Genomic DNA, 22,291 nt, shown 5'->3' with positions numbered 1-22,291 from the left:
ATTCCGGGTTATGCGGCCGCAATCCAAATTGTGCGGTCGCACTTCAGCAGCCTCTACACTACTAGATTTTAGTAAATTAACCATAACTTTCTCTACAAATGTCAAAATGATGATTGGTTACTTTTATGGAAACTAGACTCAAAGGGCTACAATTTTTGTTTTTGAATCATCTCAAATTCCTTATAGATTAAAAGATATAAGCTTCCGAATTCGGACTATCGAATCTGCAGAATCTTCTTTCTGCGGCCGCGAGAGGATTTCTGCGGTCCGCACCTGAGGCTTTGCCGCAGCACTCCAAAATGTGCCCCCCGTACTTCCAAAGTTCCAGAATAGCATCAGAGTGCCGAAATTCCCAGACTCGCTCAAAACTTATCACGAAACACACCCCAACCACTCGGGACCCCATCCGAATATACCAACAAGTCTTAAAACACGATACGAACTTAGTCGAGCCCTCAAATCACATTAAACAACATCAAAAGCACAAATCGCACTCCAATTCAAGCCAAATGAAAACTAACAATTTTCAACTTCTATATTCAATGACGAAAGCTATCAAATCAAGTCCGATTGACCTCAAATTTTTGCACACGAGTCATAAATGACATAACAGACCTATTCCAATTTTCAGAATCGGATTTCGACCCCGATATAAAAAAAAATGTCAACTCCCCGGTCAAACTTCCAAACCTAAATTTCTATTTTAGCCATTTCAAGCATAATTTAACTACGGACTTCCAAAAAAAAATTCGGGCACGCTCCTAAGTCCAAAATCACCATACCGAGCTATTGGAATCATCAAAACTCTATTCTGGAGTCGTTCACACATAAGTCGACATCTGGCCAACTATTTCAACTTAAGCTTTACATCTTGGAACTAAGTGTTCCAATTTCATTCTGAAGCCTCTCCGACAAGTCACATATTTATAATTGAACACAAGATAAGCAGTAAATGGAAAAACGGGGTTGTAATACTCAAAACGACCGGTTGAGTCGTTACAAATGAAGTTAGTTCTGGAGTTCTAGTGAAAATCCCTAGAAAGCTAGGAAGCTTCCGACCCTCTTTCCCAATGAATTGGTTGCGACTATTGAAATGCACATCAATTGTCTTCCCTGGAGGCCCACGAACATTCCTTGCCTCCGAATTATCTAACATGAAAAAGATTAAAAGGTCATGAAATCCACACAGTCGCCTACTATTAATTAACAGTACTAAAGGAAAGAGATCTCAAATATGAAAAACACTTCGAACTATTGATAAACTAATTAATGGCTCTAAAAAAGTGACTGATTCACTGCCTATTCACATTTCAGTTGGTTTTCATGATTTTATTGCCTTAGATAACTCTGTTAGCTTCATGTATTTTTCATGGATCCCGAATTGTATTTTACTACATTGTAAAAACTCACAGGAACCAAAAGAAAAGGACTGAAGCAGCCCCACATCAGCTTAATAAGAAGTCACCAACAGTATTTACAAAAAATCAAATGAGAAGTTACCAGAAAGTAAAATGAAAACTATAAATCGTTTAACAAACTATACAGACCAAAGTAGTTAACATCAACAAGCTATCATTTAACATAAAATTTTGCAATCCTCAGACAATAATGTAACTAGTTGGAGTGCTTTCGGTATCCGGTGTTGTCATTTAACATATGATGGTATTGGGACATTTCAGTGGTACTTATGATGGTTAGATGTGAGTTTATAGTAGTGTCACGATCCCAATTTACTATCTTAGAACGTCGTGATGACACTTAGTATTTAAGACTAGGTAAGCCTAACACTGATTATTAATAAAATTTAACTAACTTAACTGCAATACATTAAGTAATATCTGTAAGCATAAACTTTAATTCATACCATAATCTTGAATATGATAATTTTACATATAATCGATACAGAAAACATACCTGAAACGGAAGTCATTATAACGAAGCGGAAGTGTTAACTGGAATTGGTTTATCGCCCCTTGCCCTATCTTTCGTTACCATTGACTTTAGTGATGAAAGAGAGAATAGGTAACCCTAATGGGTGGAGAGAGAACCAATTTATAGAAGTTCTCATTTAATCCTGTATGTCCATAAAGTAACCGATCAGACGGACGAAATTTGTCTTTCATTAAATATTAATTATGGGCTTTAATATATTGGGTCATACACATAATAGGAAAAATCTAACATTCTCCCACTTGACCCAATAATCACATAACATTAATATTTAATCATATAAACATTAGTTGCGCATAAACAAATACTACTAGAAAACTTGCAAAAATCGTCCATAAAAACCGACCGAAATCGGTCGGAAATATAGAAAAATTGACTGATTTCAATTCGTTGTAACAACAGTGATCACTAAGGTGTGGCAATCGAAGTCGGTCGGTTAATTTAACCTTTGGTTGACCACTTTAACTGAAAGCTTTTGTTGGAAAAATAAATATACCGATCGAATCTCTGTCGGTATTATTTAAATTAATTTTTATTTATTTTTCAAAATAGCGACCGGGTTCAGTCGAAATATAATTATTTGATAATTTTTTATTTCTTTTTAAATCTTAACAGACCGACGGAAGTCGGTCGGAATAATTAAAAATAAATTAAAAAATATGTTATTTTCGACCGATTTCGATCGGTATTTTCAAATTTCTGCAGATTTCACATTGAAAATACCGACCGAAGTCGGTCGAAAAAATAAATTTCTGGGTTTTAATATGAAAATTCCGACCGTAGTCGGTCAGTTTTCTGGGTAAAAATCTGGCAGAATATGCCTGCTTTTAAACTACACCACCTGCCAATTATAACCAATAACTACCCTATAATGGCATCATTACATTTCTTCCATTTAACCACAATTAACCAACAACAACCACAACAATGCTAATAACAACAACCACAACAACATCCAACCATATCTTCTGCGCTTCTTCGTCTGAAACGGTTGGTCGCTCGCCTTGCTCATTCGGTGGCAAGCTCTGAGTGTACTCCTCCACATTAATCTTGTAGCGACCCTTTATTTAGAAGATATTAACTATATAATATTATAAACATTAATTTCAAGTTATAGTAGTTATGAAACTTACATATGTAGTCTCCGCCCGGTCCTCGACCCATCTAGTTGGATCTGTCAGTACCTTCTTCTTCCGGATGTGAGTCTCCATATAAAACTCATCATGAGTCATCTTCCTCCCATATTTATTTTTCCTACAAATATAATAAAACATATTAACTAAATTAAAATATATAAATATAGTTTGATAAAAATAGAATTTATTTTTTTAAGGAATTATCAATAGTCTCCTCGCAGTCCCATGCTCCTTGCACCCACACAGTGCAAGGAGCCACCCTTCTCAGATGCTCGAGCTTTCTTTCCCTGTTCACTCTTCTTCTCGAACTTCTCAGTGGTCCACTGCCTCAACAGATCCTCCCATATATGCGGTAGAACCCCTGAAGGCTTCTTGCTCTTCTTCCGAGCAGAATTGAAGGAATCGTATAGTCTTTTACGGCATTTGAACTCAAAATTTGCAAGAATGGCACTGTTATGCCGGTCTTCCGAGGCACACTTAGTCTGCAATTGGAGTGTGTAACATTATATAAAAATATTGTTAATATAATATTTAAATAGATAAGAATTGTATTGAAACCTTAAATTGGTTGAAAATTTGCCCCACGAGCTCCGATGGAAAGTCACTCCAAGTCGCATAGGGTGCATCATACAACCGGCCAAGATTTTCAGTGATTATCTTTGTAGTCCGATGATTAGGTATGAACTTGCAACATAGAAATTATATTAAATAAACAAGACTAGCCATTATAATTCAGCAAAAATAAAGAAGTAATAAATAAATAATGATCATCCTATGATAACGATCATACCGCACATCCTCTGGATCATCTTCCTCCGATGAATCTAAAGCATGCGCGGAAGGGGAGGCATCTGGCTCAGCGCTACTATCTCAAAAGCGAAGTCCATAAATGCTAGGAGATGAACTCCGTAGAGAGGGAGTCGGGGTCGCTGATGAAAATGGCTGCGATCCACACCCCTACTGCAATCTAGACCCCTGTTGCGATCCAGACCCCAGCTGCGATCCGGATGGCTGAAATCTAAATGGATGTGATCCAACTAGTGATGAAGCAAATGGAGCAGATGACGGGCGTATCACCACATAACCATGTGACTGTTGACTCGATGGACCAATGTAACTATATGCAGGATCATGTGGAGGAAGCGGGGTATAGCCCTGTGGTGGAGAATGGTAAGAATACTGCTCGGGGGACAAATGGTAGGTAGTCTAATGAGTAGATGGATATGGTGGAAAAGATGTGTGCCTAGAAGATTGCTGCCGGCCATCAGTAGCGGAAGGATGCAAGTGTGGAGTGGAAGGAAGAGAGGGTGTAACACCATTATCATGATCAATAGGCCCTTTATTCTTCCTAAACCCACCTCGACCCCTACTGATCATCTGCATAAATTAAAGAAAATGTTAGAATTGGGAATATAAATCTATTTAAGTTGAGAGAATTTGAAAAAACTAACATGCTAGTCGTCTTTGAAGTATCCTTCCTCGTCCGAAAACTCTTCCTCTTCACTTATTTCATTTTCATTAGGTGTTCGTCCTCATTTTATATGATTGTTATTTCTTCCATACCATCTTCTTCTAATATGCATTGAGGATGCTCCAAGTCTTTTTCTAATTGACCATCCACCATTTGGTTAACACTTGAGGTATCCTTTTGGTGAGCAACATCTAGCACATTCTCAATTTCCACCCTACCAACATGCTTAGTTTTGATTACAACCAACCAATCAACCTTATCCCTCCGCAATGGATATTGAGCATAATACACTTGCCTAACTTTTTCTGCAATTATAAAAGGATCATAGCGATCATGCTCCCTCTTTTTATTAACCTCAATTATGTAGTACTGCAAGTGTACATTTATACTTCTTCTAGGTGATGGGTCAAACCACTTGCATCAGAAAAGTATGATCTTCTTATTTGGCCAACCTGAATATGAAAATTCTAGAATCTCTTTGATCACATCATAATAATCATTTTTCTCATCCTGGTTGCCTTCACCACCTTTGACACACACTCCACTGTTATTGCTTTATTTTTTTATACTTGAAACATTCCTTGGTGTGAAATTTATAACCATTCACAAAATACTTAAACATAGTTGTAACCGTAGATGCAAGTCCCCAAGATATATCTTTCAAAAATTGATTAACACTGTTGTTTGGATTATTGACCTACATGTAGTGTTAAATAAATCACAAGTGAGCAAGTATATTCACAAGTGACCAAGTATGTATAATCACATGTGAGAAAGTATGTAAGATGCACTTGCACACTCTTTAAACTATGCCTCAAATGTAGAATATACAACATCATAGCCAAATTGGCTCACGAAGTCACTGAGCGACATATTGAAAATTTTGTTAGTTGCATAAACTAAATTAAATAGTAGTCCATGTAAATTAATCTTACGTCAACACTTACTTAAGAAAGGATTGAACTTCCGGACAATTTAGCAACACATGATTTGAAGCTAATTTGTACCCCATACTACTTAGGCCCCTTTTTGTTCGATCTTTAGAACCTTGGCCCGGTTGATTGATTATGGACATTGGTGGATATAATGGATCAATCTTAATCACGACATTGTGCCGACTGGGCCTATTTCTAGCACATGGCACATGACTGTCGAAGTAGTAAGAACAAAAATGACAGTTTCCTTTGCAATATAGGCTCCGCATATGGATCCTTCAATCTTATTCCTATGTTTAACAAATCGTTTACACTTGCCGATAGTCTTGCACATTGTCATATTAGACAGTAACGTTAAAGAAAATTATAAGAATAAATCAAAGTTTGATCATTACCTCTCGAATAGATATATCCACCTGCATTGAACCGGCCCTCCAAGTCGCGCCTCGTGTACAAGGTAAATTGGAAGGTGTTCCATGACATCAAAGAAACCACACGGAAAAATCCTTTTCAGCTTATTACTGATTACAGAAATGTTCTGATTCATTTGAAATAGGTTTTCTTCCCTTAATGTGGTAGAACATAAGTCTTTGAAAAACAAACTTATCTCTGTGATGGGTTTCCAGATATTTTCAAGCAAATCACAAAATGCAATATGGATTAAGGTTTCCATGAAGATATGACAGTCATGACTTTTTATATGAGTCAGCTTTCCTTCAACCATATCGGCACGTTTTCCCATGTTCGAAGCATAGCCCTCGGGAATCTTTAGGTTTGCAACCCACTCACAAATCTTCTTTGTTCCAAAGTGAATGTGCAGCTGGCCTTGGGCTTGAACACCTTACCATTGTTAGCAGACTGCAAATGTAATTCAGGTCGCATGCAATATTCTTGTAACTGTGTTGAACAAATTGTCAAAATAGTTCTTCTCAATATGCATGACATCAAGATTGTATCGGGAAAGATTATCATTCCAATATGGCAACTCCCAATATATGCTATGTTTTGTCCAGTTATGAGTAACACCATATCCAGAAAATCTAGAAGGTGTGGCCTCAGTAACTTTAGTGAAGTTCTGAACCCTCTTCCAAATTTCCTCACCGGACAAAATTGGAGGTGGCAAATCACGTTCAACTGTATTCTTTTTGAATGCGTTCTTCATCCTTCTGAAACTCATAATCAACTGGCAAGAACAGACGATGACAATCAAACCATGACTTCTTTCGGCCATGTCTTAAAGTGAACGCTTTACCATTTTTCATGCAGTAAGGACATGCTAACTTTCCAGCAGTCATCCATCTAGACAACATTCCATACACAGAAAAATCATTAATGGTCCACATTAAGTTAGCACGCAAGTTGAAATTTTAGTTAGTTTATATATCATATGTCTCAACTCTATCATACCACAACTGTTTTAGCTCAGTAATCAGAGGTTGCAAATATACCACAACTCTTTGGATTGCGGGGACCGCGAATAACACAATTTAAAAAAATATATGGACTAGTCATACATATTTCAGACGGAAGATTATACGGTGTAATAAAGACTGGCCAGTATGAATATGGTGTTGCAGAAACAGAAAGTTCACATATATCTCTAAATGCGGACCAACTCCGCAAAAGCGAAGGCACATATGCGCATTCTTCACCGCAGAAGCGGACTTGGCCAAGCTGGGCGAGGACCGCACCTGCAATGGATTTTTCCGCAAGTGCGCCCCAATGTCCGCATAAGCGAAAATCGTTGGGTCAGTGAGGTTCATTTAATGTCGGGACTTAGGCTTTTTGGCTCATTTTCATTCACTTGGTTGGCGATTTTAGACCTTTTTGAAGAGGGGTTTTCACCTAGATATTGAAGGTACCCAATGTAAGTTTAATACATAGATTGTAGATAGATTTTAACACGAAAAATTATGGGTTTAGTTGAAAAACCTAGGTTTTGATTAAAAAAATGGGATTTAACCGCGAAAATGATTATAGAATTTGGTGAAAATTATATATTTGAGTTCGTGAGGTTGTGGGTAACAATTATCTTCGAAAATTTTCGAAATCCAGTCACGTGATCCAGGGGGTAAATTTTAGGAATCTTCCAATTTGAGTTGGGTAATTAATCTAATAGTTAAATTATGAACTTGTGAGTGTATATTGATTATTTATATAATCTTTGGCTAGTTTCGGGTTGTTTGGCATCAAGTTGAGGATTTAAAGCGGAGTTTTGGACCGAAAGTGAGCTTGAGAAAGAGGTAAGTCTTTTACCTAACCTTGTAAGAGGGAACTCATCCCCTTAGGTATATCTTGTTGTGTATTACTTGTGTGGGGAGTTACGTATGCATTATGTAACGAGAGTCCGTGCATAGCTATATTTCATGATATGTCCGGATAATCTTAGATCCATATCATGCCTTAATTGTACCATTTTGTTTATTATGCATATTAACTGTTGCACGTGTTTAGTGACAGTACCTATATTCCCCACTATATTTGATCGTAGGGAACTAACAACTGATAAAAAGGTGGCAGCTATTGTCTGTACTTCTGCTTAAAGGTGGCAGTTCATAAAGCAGACCATCTAGCTTCACTTTTAAGTTGAATAATTTTTCAACTTTGAAATTGCAGAAGGTAGTATGATTTTACAGTCAGGGTATACATGGTTGTACAACAACTTTTAGACTATAAATTTAAGCTTGTGACCTCAACTTTCTTAAGATTAAGGAGCAGTAATATAATAGTTGTTGTAGAGTTGATGTCAATAGCAGTTACTTGTGTAAGTATTGGCGGGTGATAGTAGGCATCTCATAGAATTAATCGAGCTGCTCACAAGCTAACTTATACACCACGGTTTAATTAAAAAGTAGCATTCATTAAAATAATTTAGTTAACTCCGATAATTATCACGCAAAAAGTTTTTGGTGATGGAAGGAAATGATCCAGTGAAGCGGAAAAGAAGAAAGAATTGTAGTATGATTCCAAAGAACTGAAGCAGATAGTTAAGACTAAATTTATGTATTATTTTGTATTTGGTAGATGGATCATCGAAGTGCTTAATGAGGAAGACAAAACAAACAGAATACATATATAGTTGCATTACATAGCCTGGATTAAGTTAAAGAGGAAGTATAAACTAACAGAAATATCAGTTATAGCTCTTGGCTAGTATTTGCTGAAAATTGCTTATGTAGACAGACAATGATTATCCCATGTGATAAAAAATTTATAACTAGGAGATCAGATGACTTTTTACTTGCGAAGGGTACTCGATTTTCTATTTCTTGTTCTTGTGAAGATCACATCTATATAGAAGATTTATACTTCAAGTAATTTGAGCAGGACATATGTTACTTAAGTTATTTTCAAGTTAGTGATATAGAATCTGATTCTCTTTAATTTGCAAAAGCTTATAACTCTTATAGCCTGTTTTTAAGCACGAGACTGATAGAGAAGGATGTCTTTTCCTTACTGATGGAGAGCCATACCGCAAGGTAGATGTATTTAAGTTGGATGAGAAAACATGATTGCAAGCACATCGTCACGTGCTTTTCAATTGTGAATCAGAGGTGATTGAAGATTATAAAACGTGAGTGATATCTATTTATAAATACTACCTTGCCTTATCTATTTCTAAATATTTGTATATATTACTTTATTTGATAAGTAAATTGATATAGGTGAGTTACATAAACGGAGAACGTGTTGCTGAAATCAAGAGATTACGTCGTAACCACCAAAGGGCACATACACATACACATACATAATGTACAAGTGATACAAAATGTGATGCATTGCGTTTGCAGGTAACAAACAAAAAATTAGATTGCAGTGAAGGTTACAAGTGAAAGGCTATTAGAAGATAATAGATAGCCATCATAATAATATTCAAAAACAAAATCATATTCTGGAACCATATAATGTAAAGTATAAGACAATTTTGGTCCACAGAGTAACTACCAATCTGATTATCACTTACAAAATTTTCAACTCGGAATCTTTTCTTGAAGTTCTGTTTTTAATCGATTAACTCGTCAACCTATTTTTGACACAATGAAGAAAATTTTACACCTCAACCAAATATAGAAATTTCTGATCACAATTATGTCCCTTCAAGAAAGAGGTAGAGAGTGTCATGGGAAAGGAAAATCACAAAGCACTTAATTTAGAAAAAAGTGAAACAATATTTATTTGTAAAAAGAAGCCATTTTCACAAGGGGGTTAATGCCGACAAAAGCCACACTTGACACTACGGCAATGAAGATTGAAGCAAAGCAAACCAATACTAAAATTGACGACAAAACTTCAATTCACATGGTATATAAACAACCATAACATAGCAATTTCTAACCAAAACCAAAACATATCAGATTGGTACGTTTTTCCCATCCAAACTCTACAAGGATAATTATTTGGAGCAAAGAAGAGACAGAGAAGAGATAGAGCAGTGATAAAAAAACTATTTTCTGAAAAATATTACCTGGGGTTGGTGGCGTTATGGTGAGATAGAGGATCGACCATAGGGAGAAAAACATTACAGGGGATGAGAGATTTTATATTTCTGAAGTATTTTTTGAAGTTCTCACAACTTAGACGGAAGGAATTGGAGGGAATAGGTTATTTTAGCTCTAAAATTTTGGAGGGGAAGATAAAAATAATAAAAGTTGCTTTTAATTGTGGTTATTTATTTTTATTGCCACTAAAAAGGTGTGTAATAGCGACGGATGCTTATATGCCTCTAATATTTTTCGTTTACAAAATTATTTAGTGGCCATTCATTTATTGCCGCTAATTAATTACCACTAAAAGTCTCTTTTGTAGTAGTGATAACAAGCAACCCCTTGCGAACTAAGCGAATAAGGCTATCTTTTAGTTACTTTAATATTAACCGAATATTTATTCACACTCATTCTTTTACAAATCAAAGATATCATTCTGTCGTACTCAAATGTGAGTGACAACTTAACAATTTTCTGTGGATAACAACTATAGTGTACCGAGTTATTCTTCACCACAACCTCATCACCCCAATATAATACAACCCTAATTTTTCGCTCTTCAGACATTGTAGCAAAATTCAAAAAATATTGATGAATATGAAGTAATACAAAGGATGCTGAAGAATAATTTTTTCAGAATGATTTTTTGAACAACAAATGTTCACCCTTAAGTAAGCAAAAATTCAATATGAGGGGATGACAATTAGTAAGTAGAGGCGGATTCAGAATTTGAAGCTTATGAGTTCCTACCGTAAATTTAAATTAATATGTAATAATATTTGGGTTCACAGTTAAATATTTACAAATATTTAATGAACTTTTTAATATAAATACAGGGTTTACGCAAAAGTTATTGGGTTTCCGGGAACCCGTAGCCAATGCTCTAGATCCGCCCCTGTTGGTAAGTATAGCGCATGTGATATATGCTCTGTACATATACCGCATATAAAACATGCGTTATACTCACCAATTATTATTGGTCAGCAAATTGTAAGCATAGCGCATGTATTACATGCGCTATACCTTAACGAGGTAACTGACAGTTAAGATATAACACATTAAAAATATGTGCTATATATAAAAAAGTTATTAATAGTTTTTTTTTACCTAATTTTGTGTATTGAGTCCAAAATTGCATCCTTTTAGTGTCGGACTCCTACCCAAAACGACGGTTAACTCTAATGTCACAAGTCAAAAAATAAATCAGTTAACAGTTGCAATTAAAGGACTTCACGGGCACATTTCGCCGCGTCGCCCACTTTCACGCCTCTCCTGCCGCAATTTCAATATCAGCATTGGCTTTATCTACACTTGACACGAGACTTTGCAGAAAACAGTGCCACAATTATTTCACTTTCACCTATCATTCAACTACTCCCACCAAGAAAAATTGAGCCAATTTGCTAACATCATTTCCCATACAAGTGGAAGCATTTAACAGCATCCATTTTATTTATTTTTCTTGGTTTTGCCAAACACACTTGAATCCAACAGTAAGAATATATACTCCCTTTGTTTCTTCTTTCACTTTATTCTCCTTTCTAGTGGAGTATCCAGACGCAAAATAGCAGTACCTTTATGTAGTTTATTTAATTACATAAGCACTATTGGATAAGATCAAATCCGACATCTTTCTTTTCAATCTAAAAAATCTCTGTGTAAATAATATTTTCATTTATATAACATACACTTGATAGCAGCGGGAGAGGTCTAAAATCAAGTGTATTCTTTTTCATATTAGTAGTATTAGTATGTATTTTTATAATTTTTTATTCTTATATTTTTATTATTATATATTATTTCTTTTACTTCGATCATTTTATTATCTTATTGTTGTTATTATTTCTTTCGCATGGCTTTTACCATGTTTTTTTTTTGCTATTGTTGTGCTTATACTTTCGTTGAACCGAGAGTTTATTGATAACAATCTCTGTAATATTTTTAATGTAGGGTAAAGTCTGCGTATATACTATGATCTCTAGACTCCATTATATGATATTGCATTGAGTGTATATTGTTATTGTAATTGTAAGCACTTGTATCTTTGTATTTTCATTTCGTAAGGAAATTGAAGATTTTAGTTTTATGAGTTTTTGTTTTTATCATTAAATTAGTTTAATTATTTGAAACAAGATAGCTAACAAGTCTTTTAAGGTGGTTCAGGTATTAAAGATAATTTTTCTTTTACATTAGGCTTAAGAGTAATGTACTCCAAATATCTAACAACAAAAATATGTGGGAAATGCTACATGGGCGAAGATTTAAATCATATAAACTGATAATATTAAGTATTTTACACTATTAATGTAGTTTAACCTATTATAACAAGTTCGTAACAAGTTCGATTATAAAAATATATTTCGCATTGTCAACGCATAAAATTTGAACTCTATGGATAATGTACCAAAAATTTCAAATAACATCAAGTTGTCATCGAATTTAGGACAAGAATAGATGTTTCTATAATTTTGTAAGTTAGAGAGAACCGTCTATACTATTCTTCAACTAGATGGGAGGTAGCACGATTATATCTTACGTTAAACATATAAAGTCATTTTTCTAAAATTAAAAATTTCCTTTCCAACTTATAAAGGATGTCATTGTAGTTTTCTAACAATTTTACTAAAGGTTTTTCATTTCATGAATATAACTAACAACCCGTTCACCTTACTACCTTTATATATGCAAGGTAATGAAAGAAAAACATAGTTAACAAGAAAAATAGAACTCTATTACTCCATAAACTTAAACTCTTCCAAAATGGTAGCTAAGTTATCTATTTTTAAATTGTAAATATTTATAATATACAATACTAAATACATTTTCTAAAAGAATACATTACGAGGCTAATATATTGGAGTAACTATTTAACTTTAGCTCACTTACAACTCATTACTTCAATTGCATTAATCTTATGCTGAAATCTAATCATCCATATATATCCTTCCTCCGTTTCATTTATTTTATATGGTGATATTTAAACGAACACAAAGTCTATAAAGAAAGATAAATCTTTGGCACAAACTTACACTATTTAGTCTTAAGCACCCCATAAAATTTGTACGACGACAATATAATAAAATATTTAAATTTAAGGAGTTTCTAAATATAGTCATATGAAATATAAAATGGAACATGTTTGAGTTCTGTGTATGTAGGAATGTTTTATCCTCGAGACTTTCCGACACGACTTTAAATTTAGTCGAGTAGATACCGAATGAAACACCAAAAACATAATAAAATATAAAATGGAACAGAGCATAGAATAGTAGAAAATAAATTTACACTCTTTCTCATTCTCAACCAATAATTTACAATTCCCGTGATCTCAAAACTGGATATTCAAACAAATAAGGGTGATAAAACCAAAAAAGAAAAGAAGAAAACAGAAGAAAAGATCACACTATATTTTGAGCTCACTGGTTTTGTCCATGGCTATGTTGAGAATCTCCATTACTCTCTTCTCTAATCTCAATCACCACTTGTTCTAATTTCTCCTTCTCATCACTTCCCTTTTCCAAATTTTCCTCACATTTATTCAAATTACTTCCATCACCTAAAACAGTACCAACTTTACTTAACATTAACATAGGCGTAGCCAAAAAACTTGGGTTCAAATCTCCAGCCATTATAACAACAATCTTCTCCTCAAACTCCGGCATCGCCTTCACAGCTCCGGTCGCCGGTTTTTCACCGGCGCCGGCCTCAGTATCATCTTGTGACTGATTATCGTCATGTTCTCTTAAATGGGAAGAGAGTTTCCAGTAAGAACAAGCTAATATTAATAGAGCAAAAGCTATTAATCCTAACATGGCTGCTAATCCGCCGAAGAGATACGGCACCGGAGAATGCCATGGCGATCTTTGAACTATCGCCGGCGGTGAAAATGTAGCTTTTATCGTTGGTGATGAAGTTGTAGAAAAACCACTTCCTGTTCTCATTTTCTTTTCTTTTTTGGAGGTTTTTTAAATCTCTTTGGGGTTTTAAAAAGGGGAATGAGAGAGAGAATTAAAGAGGAAATTAAGTTTTAGAGGAAATTGAGGACTGTTTTCTCTTTTTTTTGCTTTAGCTTGAGAAAATGCAGAGTGGTGAATGTGTATTTATAAGCAGAACAAGGGGAACCTGTGGAAGGGGAAGGAAAGGAGAAAGGTAGAAAATTCCTAAAAGGGGAAGTTGAAAAGTTCAGAAGAGAAAATAGAAGGTTTTACTATTCATGAATTTTTAAAAAGGGAATGGGCATTGAGAAATGAGAGTTACAATTTTGTTTTTTTATTTCATTCTTAAATATTGGTTGTCTTAATAATTAGAAAATAGATTCTTTTTGGTTCCTGTTCGGCGTTTGATATCCGACTTGAGGTCCCACTAGTTTGGATTAACCATGGAAAATTTTACTACTTTTTATGTAAATCAAAAGAGGAAATGGTTTATCGAAAATAACTTCTTAAGATAGGGAAATGTCCGTATACACACTACTCCTCGTAGATCTCACTCGTAGGGTTACAATGGGTTTATTATTATTGTTGTTGACTTTCTAATCTTCGAAAATAGTAGAAAAAGATTTCGTACACTTTTTAATCTATACTTTCATCCAACGATAAAAATTATCTATAATACTCGCAACATCTATTCGCAACACCTATTTGAAAATATTAATAGACAGAATTATCTAATACAATTATTATTAGGAGATATATAGCAAATGAATAATCAAAGTACACAAACTGACTCGAACACAACCATTATCGTCACGGATACGACATGTGCAAGGCAAAAACAAGAGGGAAGTCTGATCCTTTCTTTTTTGCAGCTTTGCTGGGTGCAATTTGTTGAATATTGAAGATGAATCACAAGAGTCATGACATGACAATGGACCTAAAAACATGAAGCATGCTTTGCGGATTCTATTTTCATGTGCTATTACAAAATTCTTTCTCATGGCCAATTTCATTGATACCTCTTTATATGTGAAAATAATTTGGTTTCATTTTCATACTATAACTAGCTTGGCAGGAAAAAAGGCTCTTCTAAAATCCCATTCTCAATAAAACCGAACTTACATGAAATTGCTTAAATTTGTCAGACTCTTCCTCTTTGCGTTGAGCTCTTTTTTTCCTCTTTAACAAAATTATTCAAGTTATTTAAATGCATAAGAATAAAATTTCATAAATTTGGCACACCCTTCCTCTTTGCATTGAGCTCTCTTTTCCACTTTAACAAAATTATTCAAGTTATTTAAATGCATAAAAAGAAAAATGCATAAATTTCTCACACTCTTCCTCTTCGCATTGAGCTCTTTTTTCCTCTTTAACAAAATTATTCAAGTTATTTAAATGCATAAGAATATCAATGCATAAATTGGTCACACTCTTCCTCTTTGCATTGAGCTCTTTTTTCCTCTTTAGCAAAATTATTCAAGTTAATTAAATGCATAAGAATATCATAATGTCCCTATTTCATGTGGCAGAGTCAAGATTTTTATTAAGGAATTCAAAATATAAAAAAATAAAAATTTGAAGAAGCCAAATAGAATTCAACATCCAATATATATATATATATATATATATATATATATATATATATATATATATATATATATATATATATATGCTCATGATTTGTACTACGGGAAAATGTATAAAATTCAGTAAATTACTATTGTTTATTTGACTTGTTAAGATCATTGGAATTGGATAGTTACTAGTTGGCTTACCTAGCGGGTTGGGTTAGGTGCCATCACAACTAGTGGATTTGGGGTCGTTGCATAGTGCATTGCTGAAGGCTGCTGGTTCTGGTGTGATCGCACCTGCGGCTGGTTTTGCACAGGTGCGATGGTCGCAGAAGCGACAAAGGAGTCGCAGGAGCGAAGGTGTTGCTGGGAGCAGGAGTCCGCAGAAGCGGAGGATTTATCCGCATCTGCGAAGGCGCAGATGCGGTGCAAGAGGCGTAGGAGCGAACATATATATATATATATATATATATATATATATATATATATATATATATATATATATATATATTTCGGCCACGTGTATATACTGTAATTTTTTTGCTAAGGTTCAGATGAATCCCTTTCAACAGCAAATTATCTAATTACATTCAAATATTAATGAGCTTAAATGTGTTTGAGTTAGCAAAAAAAGTCCATTTCTACCCATTATTATATGTAAAATTCAGACATCTGTCACATCTCCTGATGAAGTCTAAATGAATACAGTTACTCACTAATTACTGTGTTCTGAGCAAGGATAAGCAGGTGCGCTTTTTGACCACCTTAAATTAGCAAAGAGAACATCATTAAGACAAATTACGTAGTCCAGAACCTAAATGTTGTTATTTTTGACTCAAGAGATCAAAATTGGTGGGGAAAAAATGAACATAGTTTAATTTATATATAGTGCATGTTGCGCTATATTTTAATGTCATTTCCCAAAGGCATATCTAGGTTAATGGGTATGGGTTCACGTGAACTCATACTCCTCTCCCTATACCATGTATAAAAATGTCATATTTTTCAAAATTATTTAAATATATATGTGTGTGCACCCATGCTCAAAAACTCCTATGATGCAATTGTTATTGAGTGCACCTCTACAAATGACATTGGCAGTTCAAATCCCACTCCAAATGGTCTTGTTTTTCGGTACGGGGTATAGATATATATATGAAACTTACTAAAATTTTAAAAAGAATATAATTTTGAACTTATAATTTCAAAAGTATAGTGAGTTCATGGTAAGAGACTAAAGTTAAACCCGTCAAATGTAAATTCTAGATCCAGCTCTTCACAGCAGTGCACTCATTCTCTTGAAATCCTGGATCCGCCTCTGTTTACCCCGTTAAGGAATACATGCGCTATACTTAATTAATATTCATATACTAATCAATTACAAATCAGAGTTACCAATTTGTCGTACTCCAATGTGAGTGACACCTTAACAATACTCTGTGGAGAAACTATAGTGTATCGAGTTATTCTCCACCACAGCCCCACCGCCCCAATATAATGCAACCCTAATTTTTCGTTTATCAAACATTGTAGCAAGATTCAAAGAGAAAAGGTATATATTGATGAAGATGAAGCGATGTATAAAGTTTGATGAAGAACAAAAGAAAATTCGGTTCAAATTTACTCAAGAATGATTTTTTCAAGAATGAACGCTCGGCCTTAAGTAAGCAACTATTCAATGCTTATAAGGGATGGTAATTGTTCAGTATTGCGCATGTAGTATATGCGATGTACACATAACGCATATATTACATGCGCTATACAATAAATTTTTATGTTTGTTCAAATATTGAGTATAACGCATGTAATTACATTCGCTATATATAAAATTGTGCTCATCTCTTTTCTTCACCTATTTTGGTCTCTTGAGTAAAAAATAGCAACATTTAGGTTTCGGACTCTTGCCAATGAACAAACTTAAAAAACTTACATATTGTTAAATTTTAAGACAATTTTAATTCTTAAGACCTAATATAATTAAATTAAAGACCGACACTTTTTAGAGTACGATCTAGTGGTCAATGAAGATAGGGATTTATTTCTGTTGCCTAAATTTAGTTGATAAAATAACCCGATAACTACACTAATAGAAGGTAGAGTAATAAGATTCAGGTGAAACGGTCGAGGTAGGCGTTAACGGTTTCCGCACAAAAGTTATAAATAAAATAAAATAAAATTTTTGACCGTAAATCTTAGATTGTTTATGAGTCTAATATGGAAGCGACAAGAGGATGTTGTTATTGACACCAGCCATTAGTATATTATTCATAGAAGGGAATTAATCTGTCTCTATAATGATGAAATGCAATACAACATTATCTGATTGAAAATGAAAACAGATCCTAGATTTGGGCCCACCAAGTGGGCCCTTAGTTGGGCCTAGTGGCAATAGTTAAGTCCCATATCTAAGCAATAGGGAAACCGCACTCAGGTTTTTCAATCATTAAGCAAAGTCCAAAGAGGTGAATAAAAGAATAGAATTGGTGGGTAAAGTGAAACATATAAATCACTCATTATATACCATTATTTACTTTATGATTTGATGTTATTGTCTCAGACATATCCACTAAACCAGTAGAATTTAAAAATAAATTTTGCATTTCTTTTGTGAAAATTTCTACTCTTTTGACTTCCTATTTTATGTGAAGATGTTTAATTAGATACCGCGTTTAAAAAATTTTAAAAAAACTTTTGATATATGCCAAAAGTATATAAAATACCAAAATTATCATTTTAGGTGTGTGATAATTAGAGTGGCACATGTCTTTTTATTTTTTCTTTCTTTAAAAAAAATAATTTTTTATATTAAGTGGGTCAGAACAAGTTATGCCACTGAGGGTAAAATAAAGATGTTAAGATCAAATAGTTTGCAAGAAGAGCAAAGTATTATTTTTAGGACAAACTAAAAATAAAAACGTATCACATAAAATTGAAAAAATATTTTTTTTTAAAAATCTGTTATAATTTGAAAGGAAAATTTTAATGGTCCTATCAGATATAAAATAAAGGAAAACTATTTCATAAATCATTTTTTTTCTGATACTTGATTAATGTACAAGCCAGCGCACTAGAAGTTCCCAAATAGGTGACTGGAATATTACAATAATAAAATTTTTACTCCTTATTCGGATTGAATTTATGTGTACTCATTAGAAAGCTGGTGTAGTTATAAATGCATCATAAATTGTGATGTGATGGATAAGATCTCTCTACCCTTAATTAAAAGTCTTGCGTTTGAGTCCTAGGAAGGAAAGTAAGTCTAGCAGGGAACACTTCCTTCTTTAATGAGCTTCATGCGACCTCGATCTGAATTAATCAAGGCCTAAATACGAGTACTAAACATCGAATAGAAAATCAAAAATAAAAGAACCAATAAATGGAGGCATGACCCAAACAACTAACGACACATGGACATAAATGGTAAGAATAAGAGTCATCGCACAAGAAACTTGTGCTCCTCTTGGATGACGTAAGTGTTTCCTTCTATTTGATTGAAAACATTTCTTTCAAAAAGAAAATATTTCAATAGTTTAAAAGATGAAAAGAAGTTCGCAAGGACAACTTGATCCTCTTCCCTAGAGATCTCAGACGAGAGAACCCTAGGAGCCCTTTGACTTCAATTACCGTTTATGTATGATCCATATCAAATCTAATTGATTTATAAAAATAAACACCAAACGAATTAAAAATACCTAAAATAAAGATATGTTGATATTTTTTTTTTTGATGAATTCATTCTGCAACCTTAGACTTAAAGAGTAAATACAGATAAAAATTATTTTGATTTACTTGTCTTGAAAATATTTTATGGTCTAGACGTCGTAGAGAAACATCATCAACACATATTATCCGGAAAAGGTATTTTTTTAGAAGCTTCTATAGTTGAATATTCACCGTTAATAGTTAATTTGAGTGAAATGCATATGTCTATCATTGGAAAAGCAATACTCTTCATGTTCAATTTTATGTGAATTATGTCCTAAGTATTTCGTTTTTAAAAATAATATATTTTTATATTTAAGATAATTAAACTTTAATCTTATTATTTTATTATTAATGAGAAATTTTTATAACCACACAAATAATATGACATGTTTAATATTACGAGTTCATATATATATATATATATATATATATACTCATTATTCAAGATGAGATGCGTCCTAAATGCATTATGAATTATGTCATAACTTAGCATATTAAGATTATTATTATATAAAGCTAATCATGGTCGCCGTATCTGAGTTAAATACAAATCACAAAGAAATGGCACTAATAATTTTCAAATAGTGGGCATTTGCTTTTTGCGTTGTCTGTTCTAATCATCCCATCTGCACGCCCAATTAAATAAAAGCGACTAATATATATAATAATTATTATTATTATTGTTGTGAGTGGATAGGGCACAAACAGTTCAACAACAAAAAGAAAGAAAGAAAAAACAAAGATATTTGTTATGTGCTGTTGTACCCTATGTTTGATCGTGCAATCGTACTATGGTGAGCCCTACATTGCTCTGTGACCTGTGTAGTAGAGTTCCAATCTACCAATTATATTTTCTTGAACTATCTTATTATTTAATACACTCTACAGTGGCTCTATAGTGTCAAAAATAGGGTGAGATATACGTCGCATTACATATTTTTATCTTCCTATACATTATTTGAAATTTTATTAGGTTCTACTCAAGTTTTAATTTAATTATATAGACATATACAATTTACCAATTATATACACTTTAGGAATTAAATGAGTATCTCTTTATATTAGGAATTGAATAAGGAATCAATTATTTCTTATCCTTATTCTCTCTCTCTCTCTGTCTCTCTCTCTCGCGTCTCTCTATCTCTCAATCTCTCATTCTCTGTTCTTTCCCCAATTTTTTGTTCCTCTGATGTCCTCTATTTTTTATCATTTCATGTTGTATATATTTTTAATGAAATTTATCAATGAATTTCAATCGTTTTACTATAGAATTTTAACTTAGCAATTTTCTTTCATGTTGCACAATTGGTGTTCAAATTGAAATTGTCAATCAGTAAAATTTTGAAGGTGTTTGACTCTCCACCATGGACAACCATTAAAAAGCTTTGAAGCTTTGAATTCGAATTTGAGTTTTTAAAAACCATTATTTATTTGGATTGGGTGTCGTTGCAAACACTTGAGAATATTGTTTGGACTTTATATCTCAATTTTGAGGGTGTTTGATGAAGATTAGACTTGATTTTGGCTTACTTTCAGATTGAAACTCGAAGAAGAAGAACACATGTGTCACGCCCCATCCTCGGGAGGCGCGACCGACGCTCAACCGAGTGAACCCGGCCGAGCAAGCATGTTAGATACTTTCTATCCAATTTACCCATGATCAAGAAAAGACGTAATTTCATTAATTATATCGTAGTAAGCTCATTCATACAATCCTAAATCGTTTCATTAGTCATTGCGCCTTTAATTCTCAAAATACACATTTCTTAAGTCTTAGAGGAACAAGTGATCCACACAACATATACTTGTTCAACATTCCCAACACCCATACACAACCCACAAAGTGTCTATGGAGCCTCTAAAAATACAAAAGAGAGTAAAGATAGTGCCGACAATAAGGCCCCGGCTATACCTCAAAAAGTGACCATAATATAAACAAAAAGGTACAATACATGACCCCAGAATGAAATGGGGCTCACCGAGTCCCCTGAGAAGATGCCTCTAAAGATACAAAAGAGAGTAAAGATGGTGCCGACAACAAGGCCCCGGCTATACCTCAAAAAGTGATTATAATATAAACAAAAGGTACAATACATGACCCCCAGAATGAAATGGGGCTCACCGAGTCCGCTAAGAAGAGGATGCAACACTATTTGTAATCAACGTTGTCTGCTATGTAACCACCTGCGTCCATTTAAAGATGCAGCGCCCCGGCAAAAGGGACGTTAGTACCGTCGAATAATACTAGTATGTAAAGATAAACATCAACTCAATAGAATGAATAATAATAATACAAGAAGAATAGTAAAGAATTCAATAAGGGCTTCAAATAATAGTAAAACAACAAGTTAAGGATCATATACGTTTTCAAGACAATTTCCATATTATTAGGTTAGGTGACCTTTAGTACCGATATTTCATAATTCATAATACCTCCGTATTCTTATACGGAGTCCGATCTCGGCTCGATCGGCTAGGCTATCTCATTTGAGACATTACCACAAATTCATTATAATTTCCAGCACAGTGCCACCATGTGTGCGGTATGGCGTCCGATCACGGCCCGATCGGCTAGGCCATCTCATTTGAGACATCAACCATTTTCACAATTTCATCCACAATACCACCGTGTTATTACACGGAGTCCGATCTCGGCCCGATCGGCTAAGCCATCTCATTTGAGACATCACCCATATTCAATCAGTCATCTTAATTCATATTTCTTCCCCATACTTTCAATATAATAGCACAAGTGGCCCCAATTATAAAGTTATTCTTGGCGCTAGGCCGTATTTCATAATTCAAGTTCTTTTTCACATTCCAACATTATTATTATCAGCAATAATATGGCTTCCCATTCAAGACGTTAAATTCACATATGAGCAATTTGAGAGTCTTAGGCACATAGAGGCTTTTCATACAGTTTGGCATAATAACTTTTATTTTGATCTTGACATGAAGTCTTAACATTGCTAGCACATATTTCACATTTTGAACACATCCTCAAATAGCAAGATAACATGATGAAACATTTAGAATAAAGATTGAACTTACATCCTTCAACACAAACACATTAGAAATCGCCAGTTCTATAATGATCAAGG

General features: G+C 33.9%; 1 protein-coding gene and 1 long non-coding RNA gene across 4 annotated transcripts; both read right to left on the bottom strand.

Moving 5' to 3' along the window:
* Window positions 1-787: 787 nt before the first annotated feature.
* LOC104093774 (uncharacterized) lies at window positions 788-10,146 on the bottom strand. Of its 3 annotated transcripts, none has more exons than XR_011413041.1 (8): window positions 9,958-10,146; window positions 5,888-6,791; window positions 4,538-5,254; window positions 3,877-4,463; window positions 3,645-3,770; window positions 3,084-3,568; window positions 1,915-2,074; window positions 788-1,149 (listed from the first exon to the last, which is right to left on the bottom strand). It is a non-coding gene; the product is annotated as an uncharacterized lncRNA (long non-coding RNA). The 3 variants fall into 3 exon arrangements; XR_011413042.1 differs by lacking the exon at window positions 4,538-5,254 and adding an exon at window positions 2,911-3,011 and having other exon boundaries at window positions 9,958-10,145; XR_011413040.1 differs by lacking the exon at window positions 4,538-5,254 and having other exon boundaries at window positions 9,958-10,144.
* A 3,096-nt stretch (window positions 10,147-13,242) lies between these two features.
* Window positions 13,243-14,043, bottom strand: LOC104093694 (protein GLUTAMINE DUMPER 2-like). Its single transcript, XM_009599518.4, has one exon. The coding sequence runs from the start codon at window positions 13,915-13,917 to the stop codon at window positions 13,393-13,395; it is 525 nt and encodes a 174-aa protein (XP_009597813.1). The 5' UTR covers window positions 13,918-14,043; the 3' UTR covers window positions 13,243-13,392.
* Window positions 14,044-22,291: the final 8,248 nt, after the last annotated feature.

The sequence above is a fragment of the Nicotiana tomentosiformis genome, chromosome 12 (genome assembly GCF_000390325.3).
Source record: "Nicotiana tomentosiformis chromosome 12, ASM39032v3, whole genome shotgun sequence".
NCBI classification, from domain to species: Eukaryota; Viridiplantae; Streptophyta; class Magnoliopsida; order Solanales; family Solanaceae; genus Nicotiana; species Nicotiana tomentosiformis.
The sequence above is the reverse complement of the archived record's forward strand: the minus strand, read 5'-3'. Positions and strand labels throughout refer to the sequence as shown.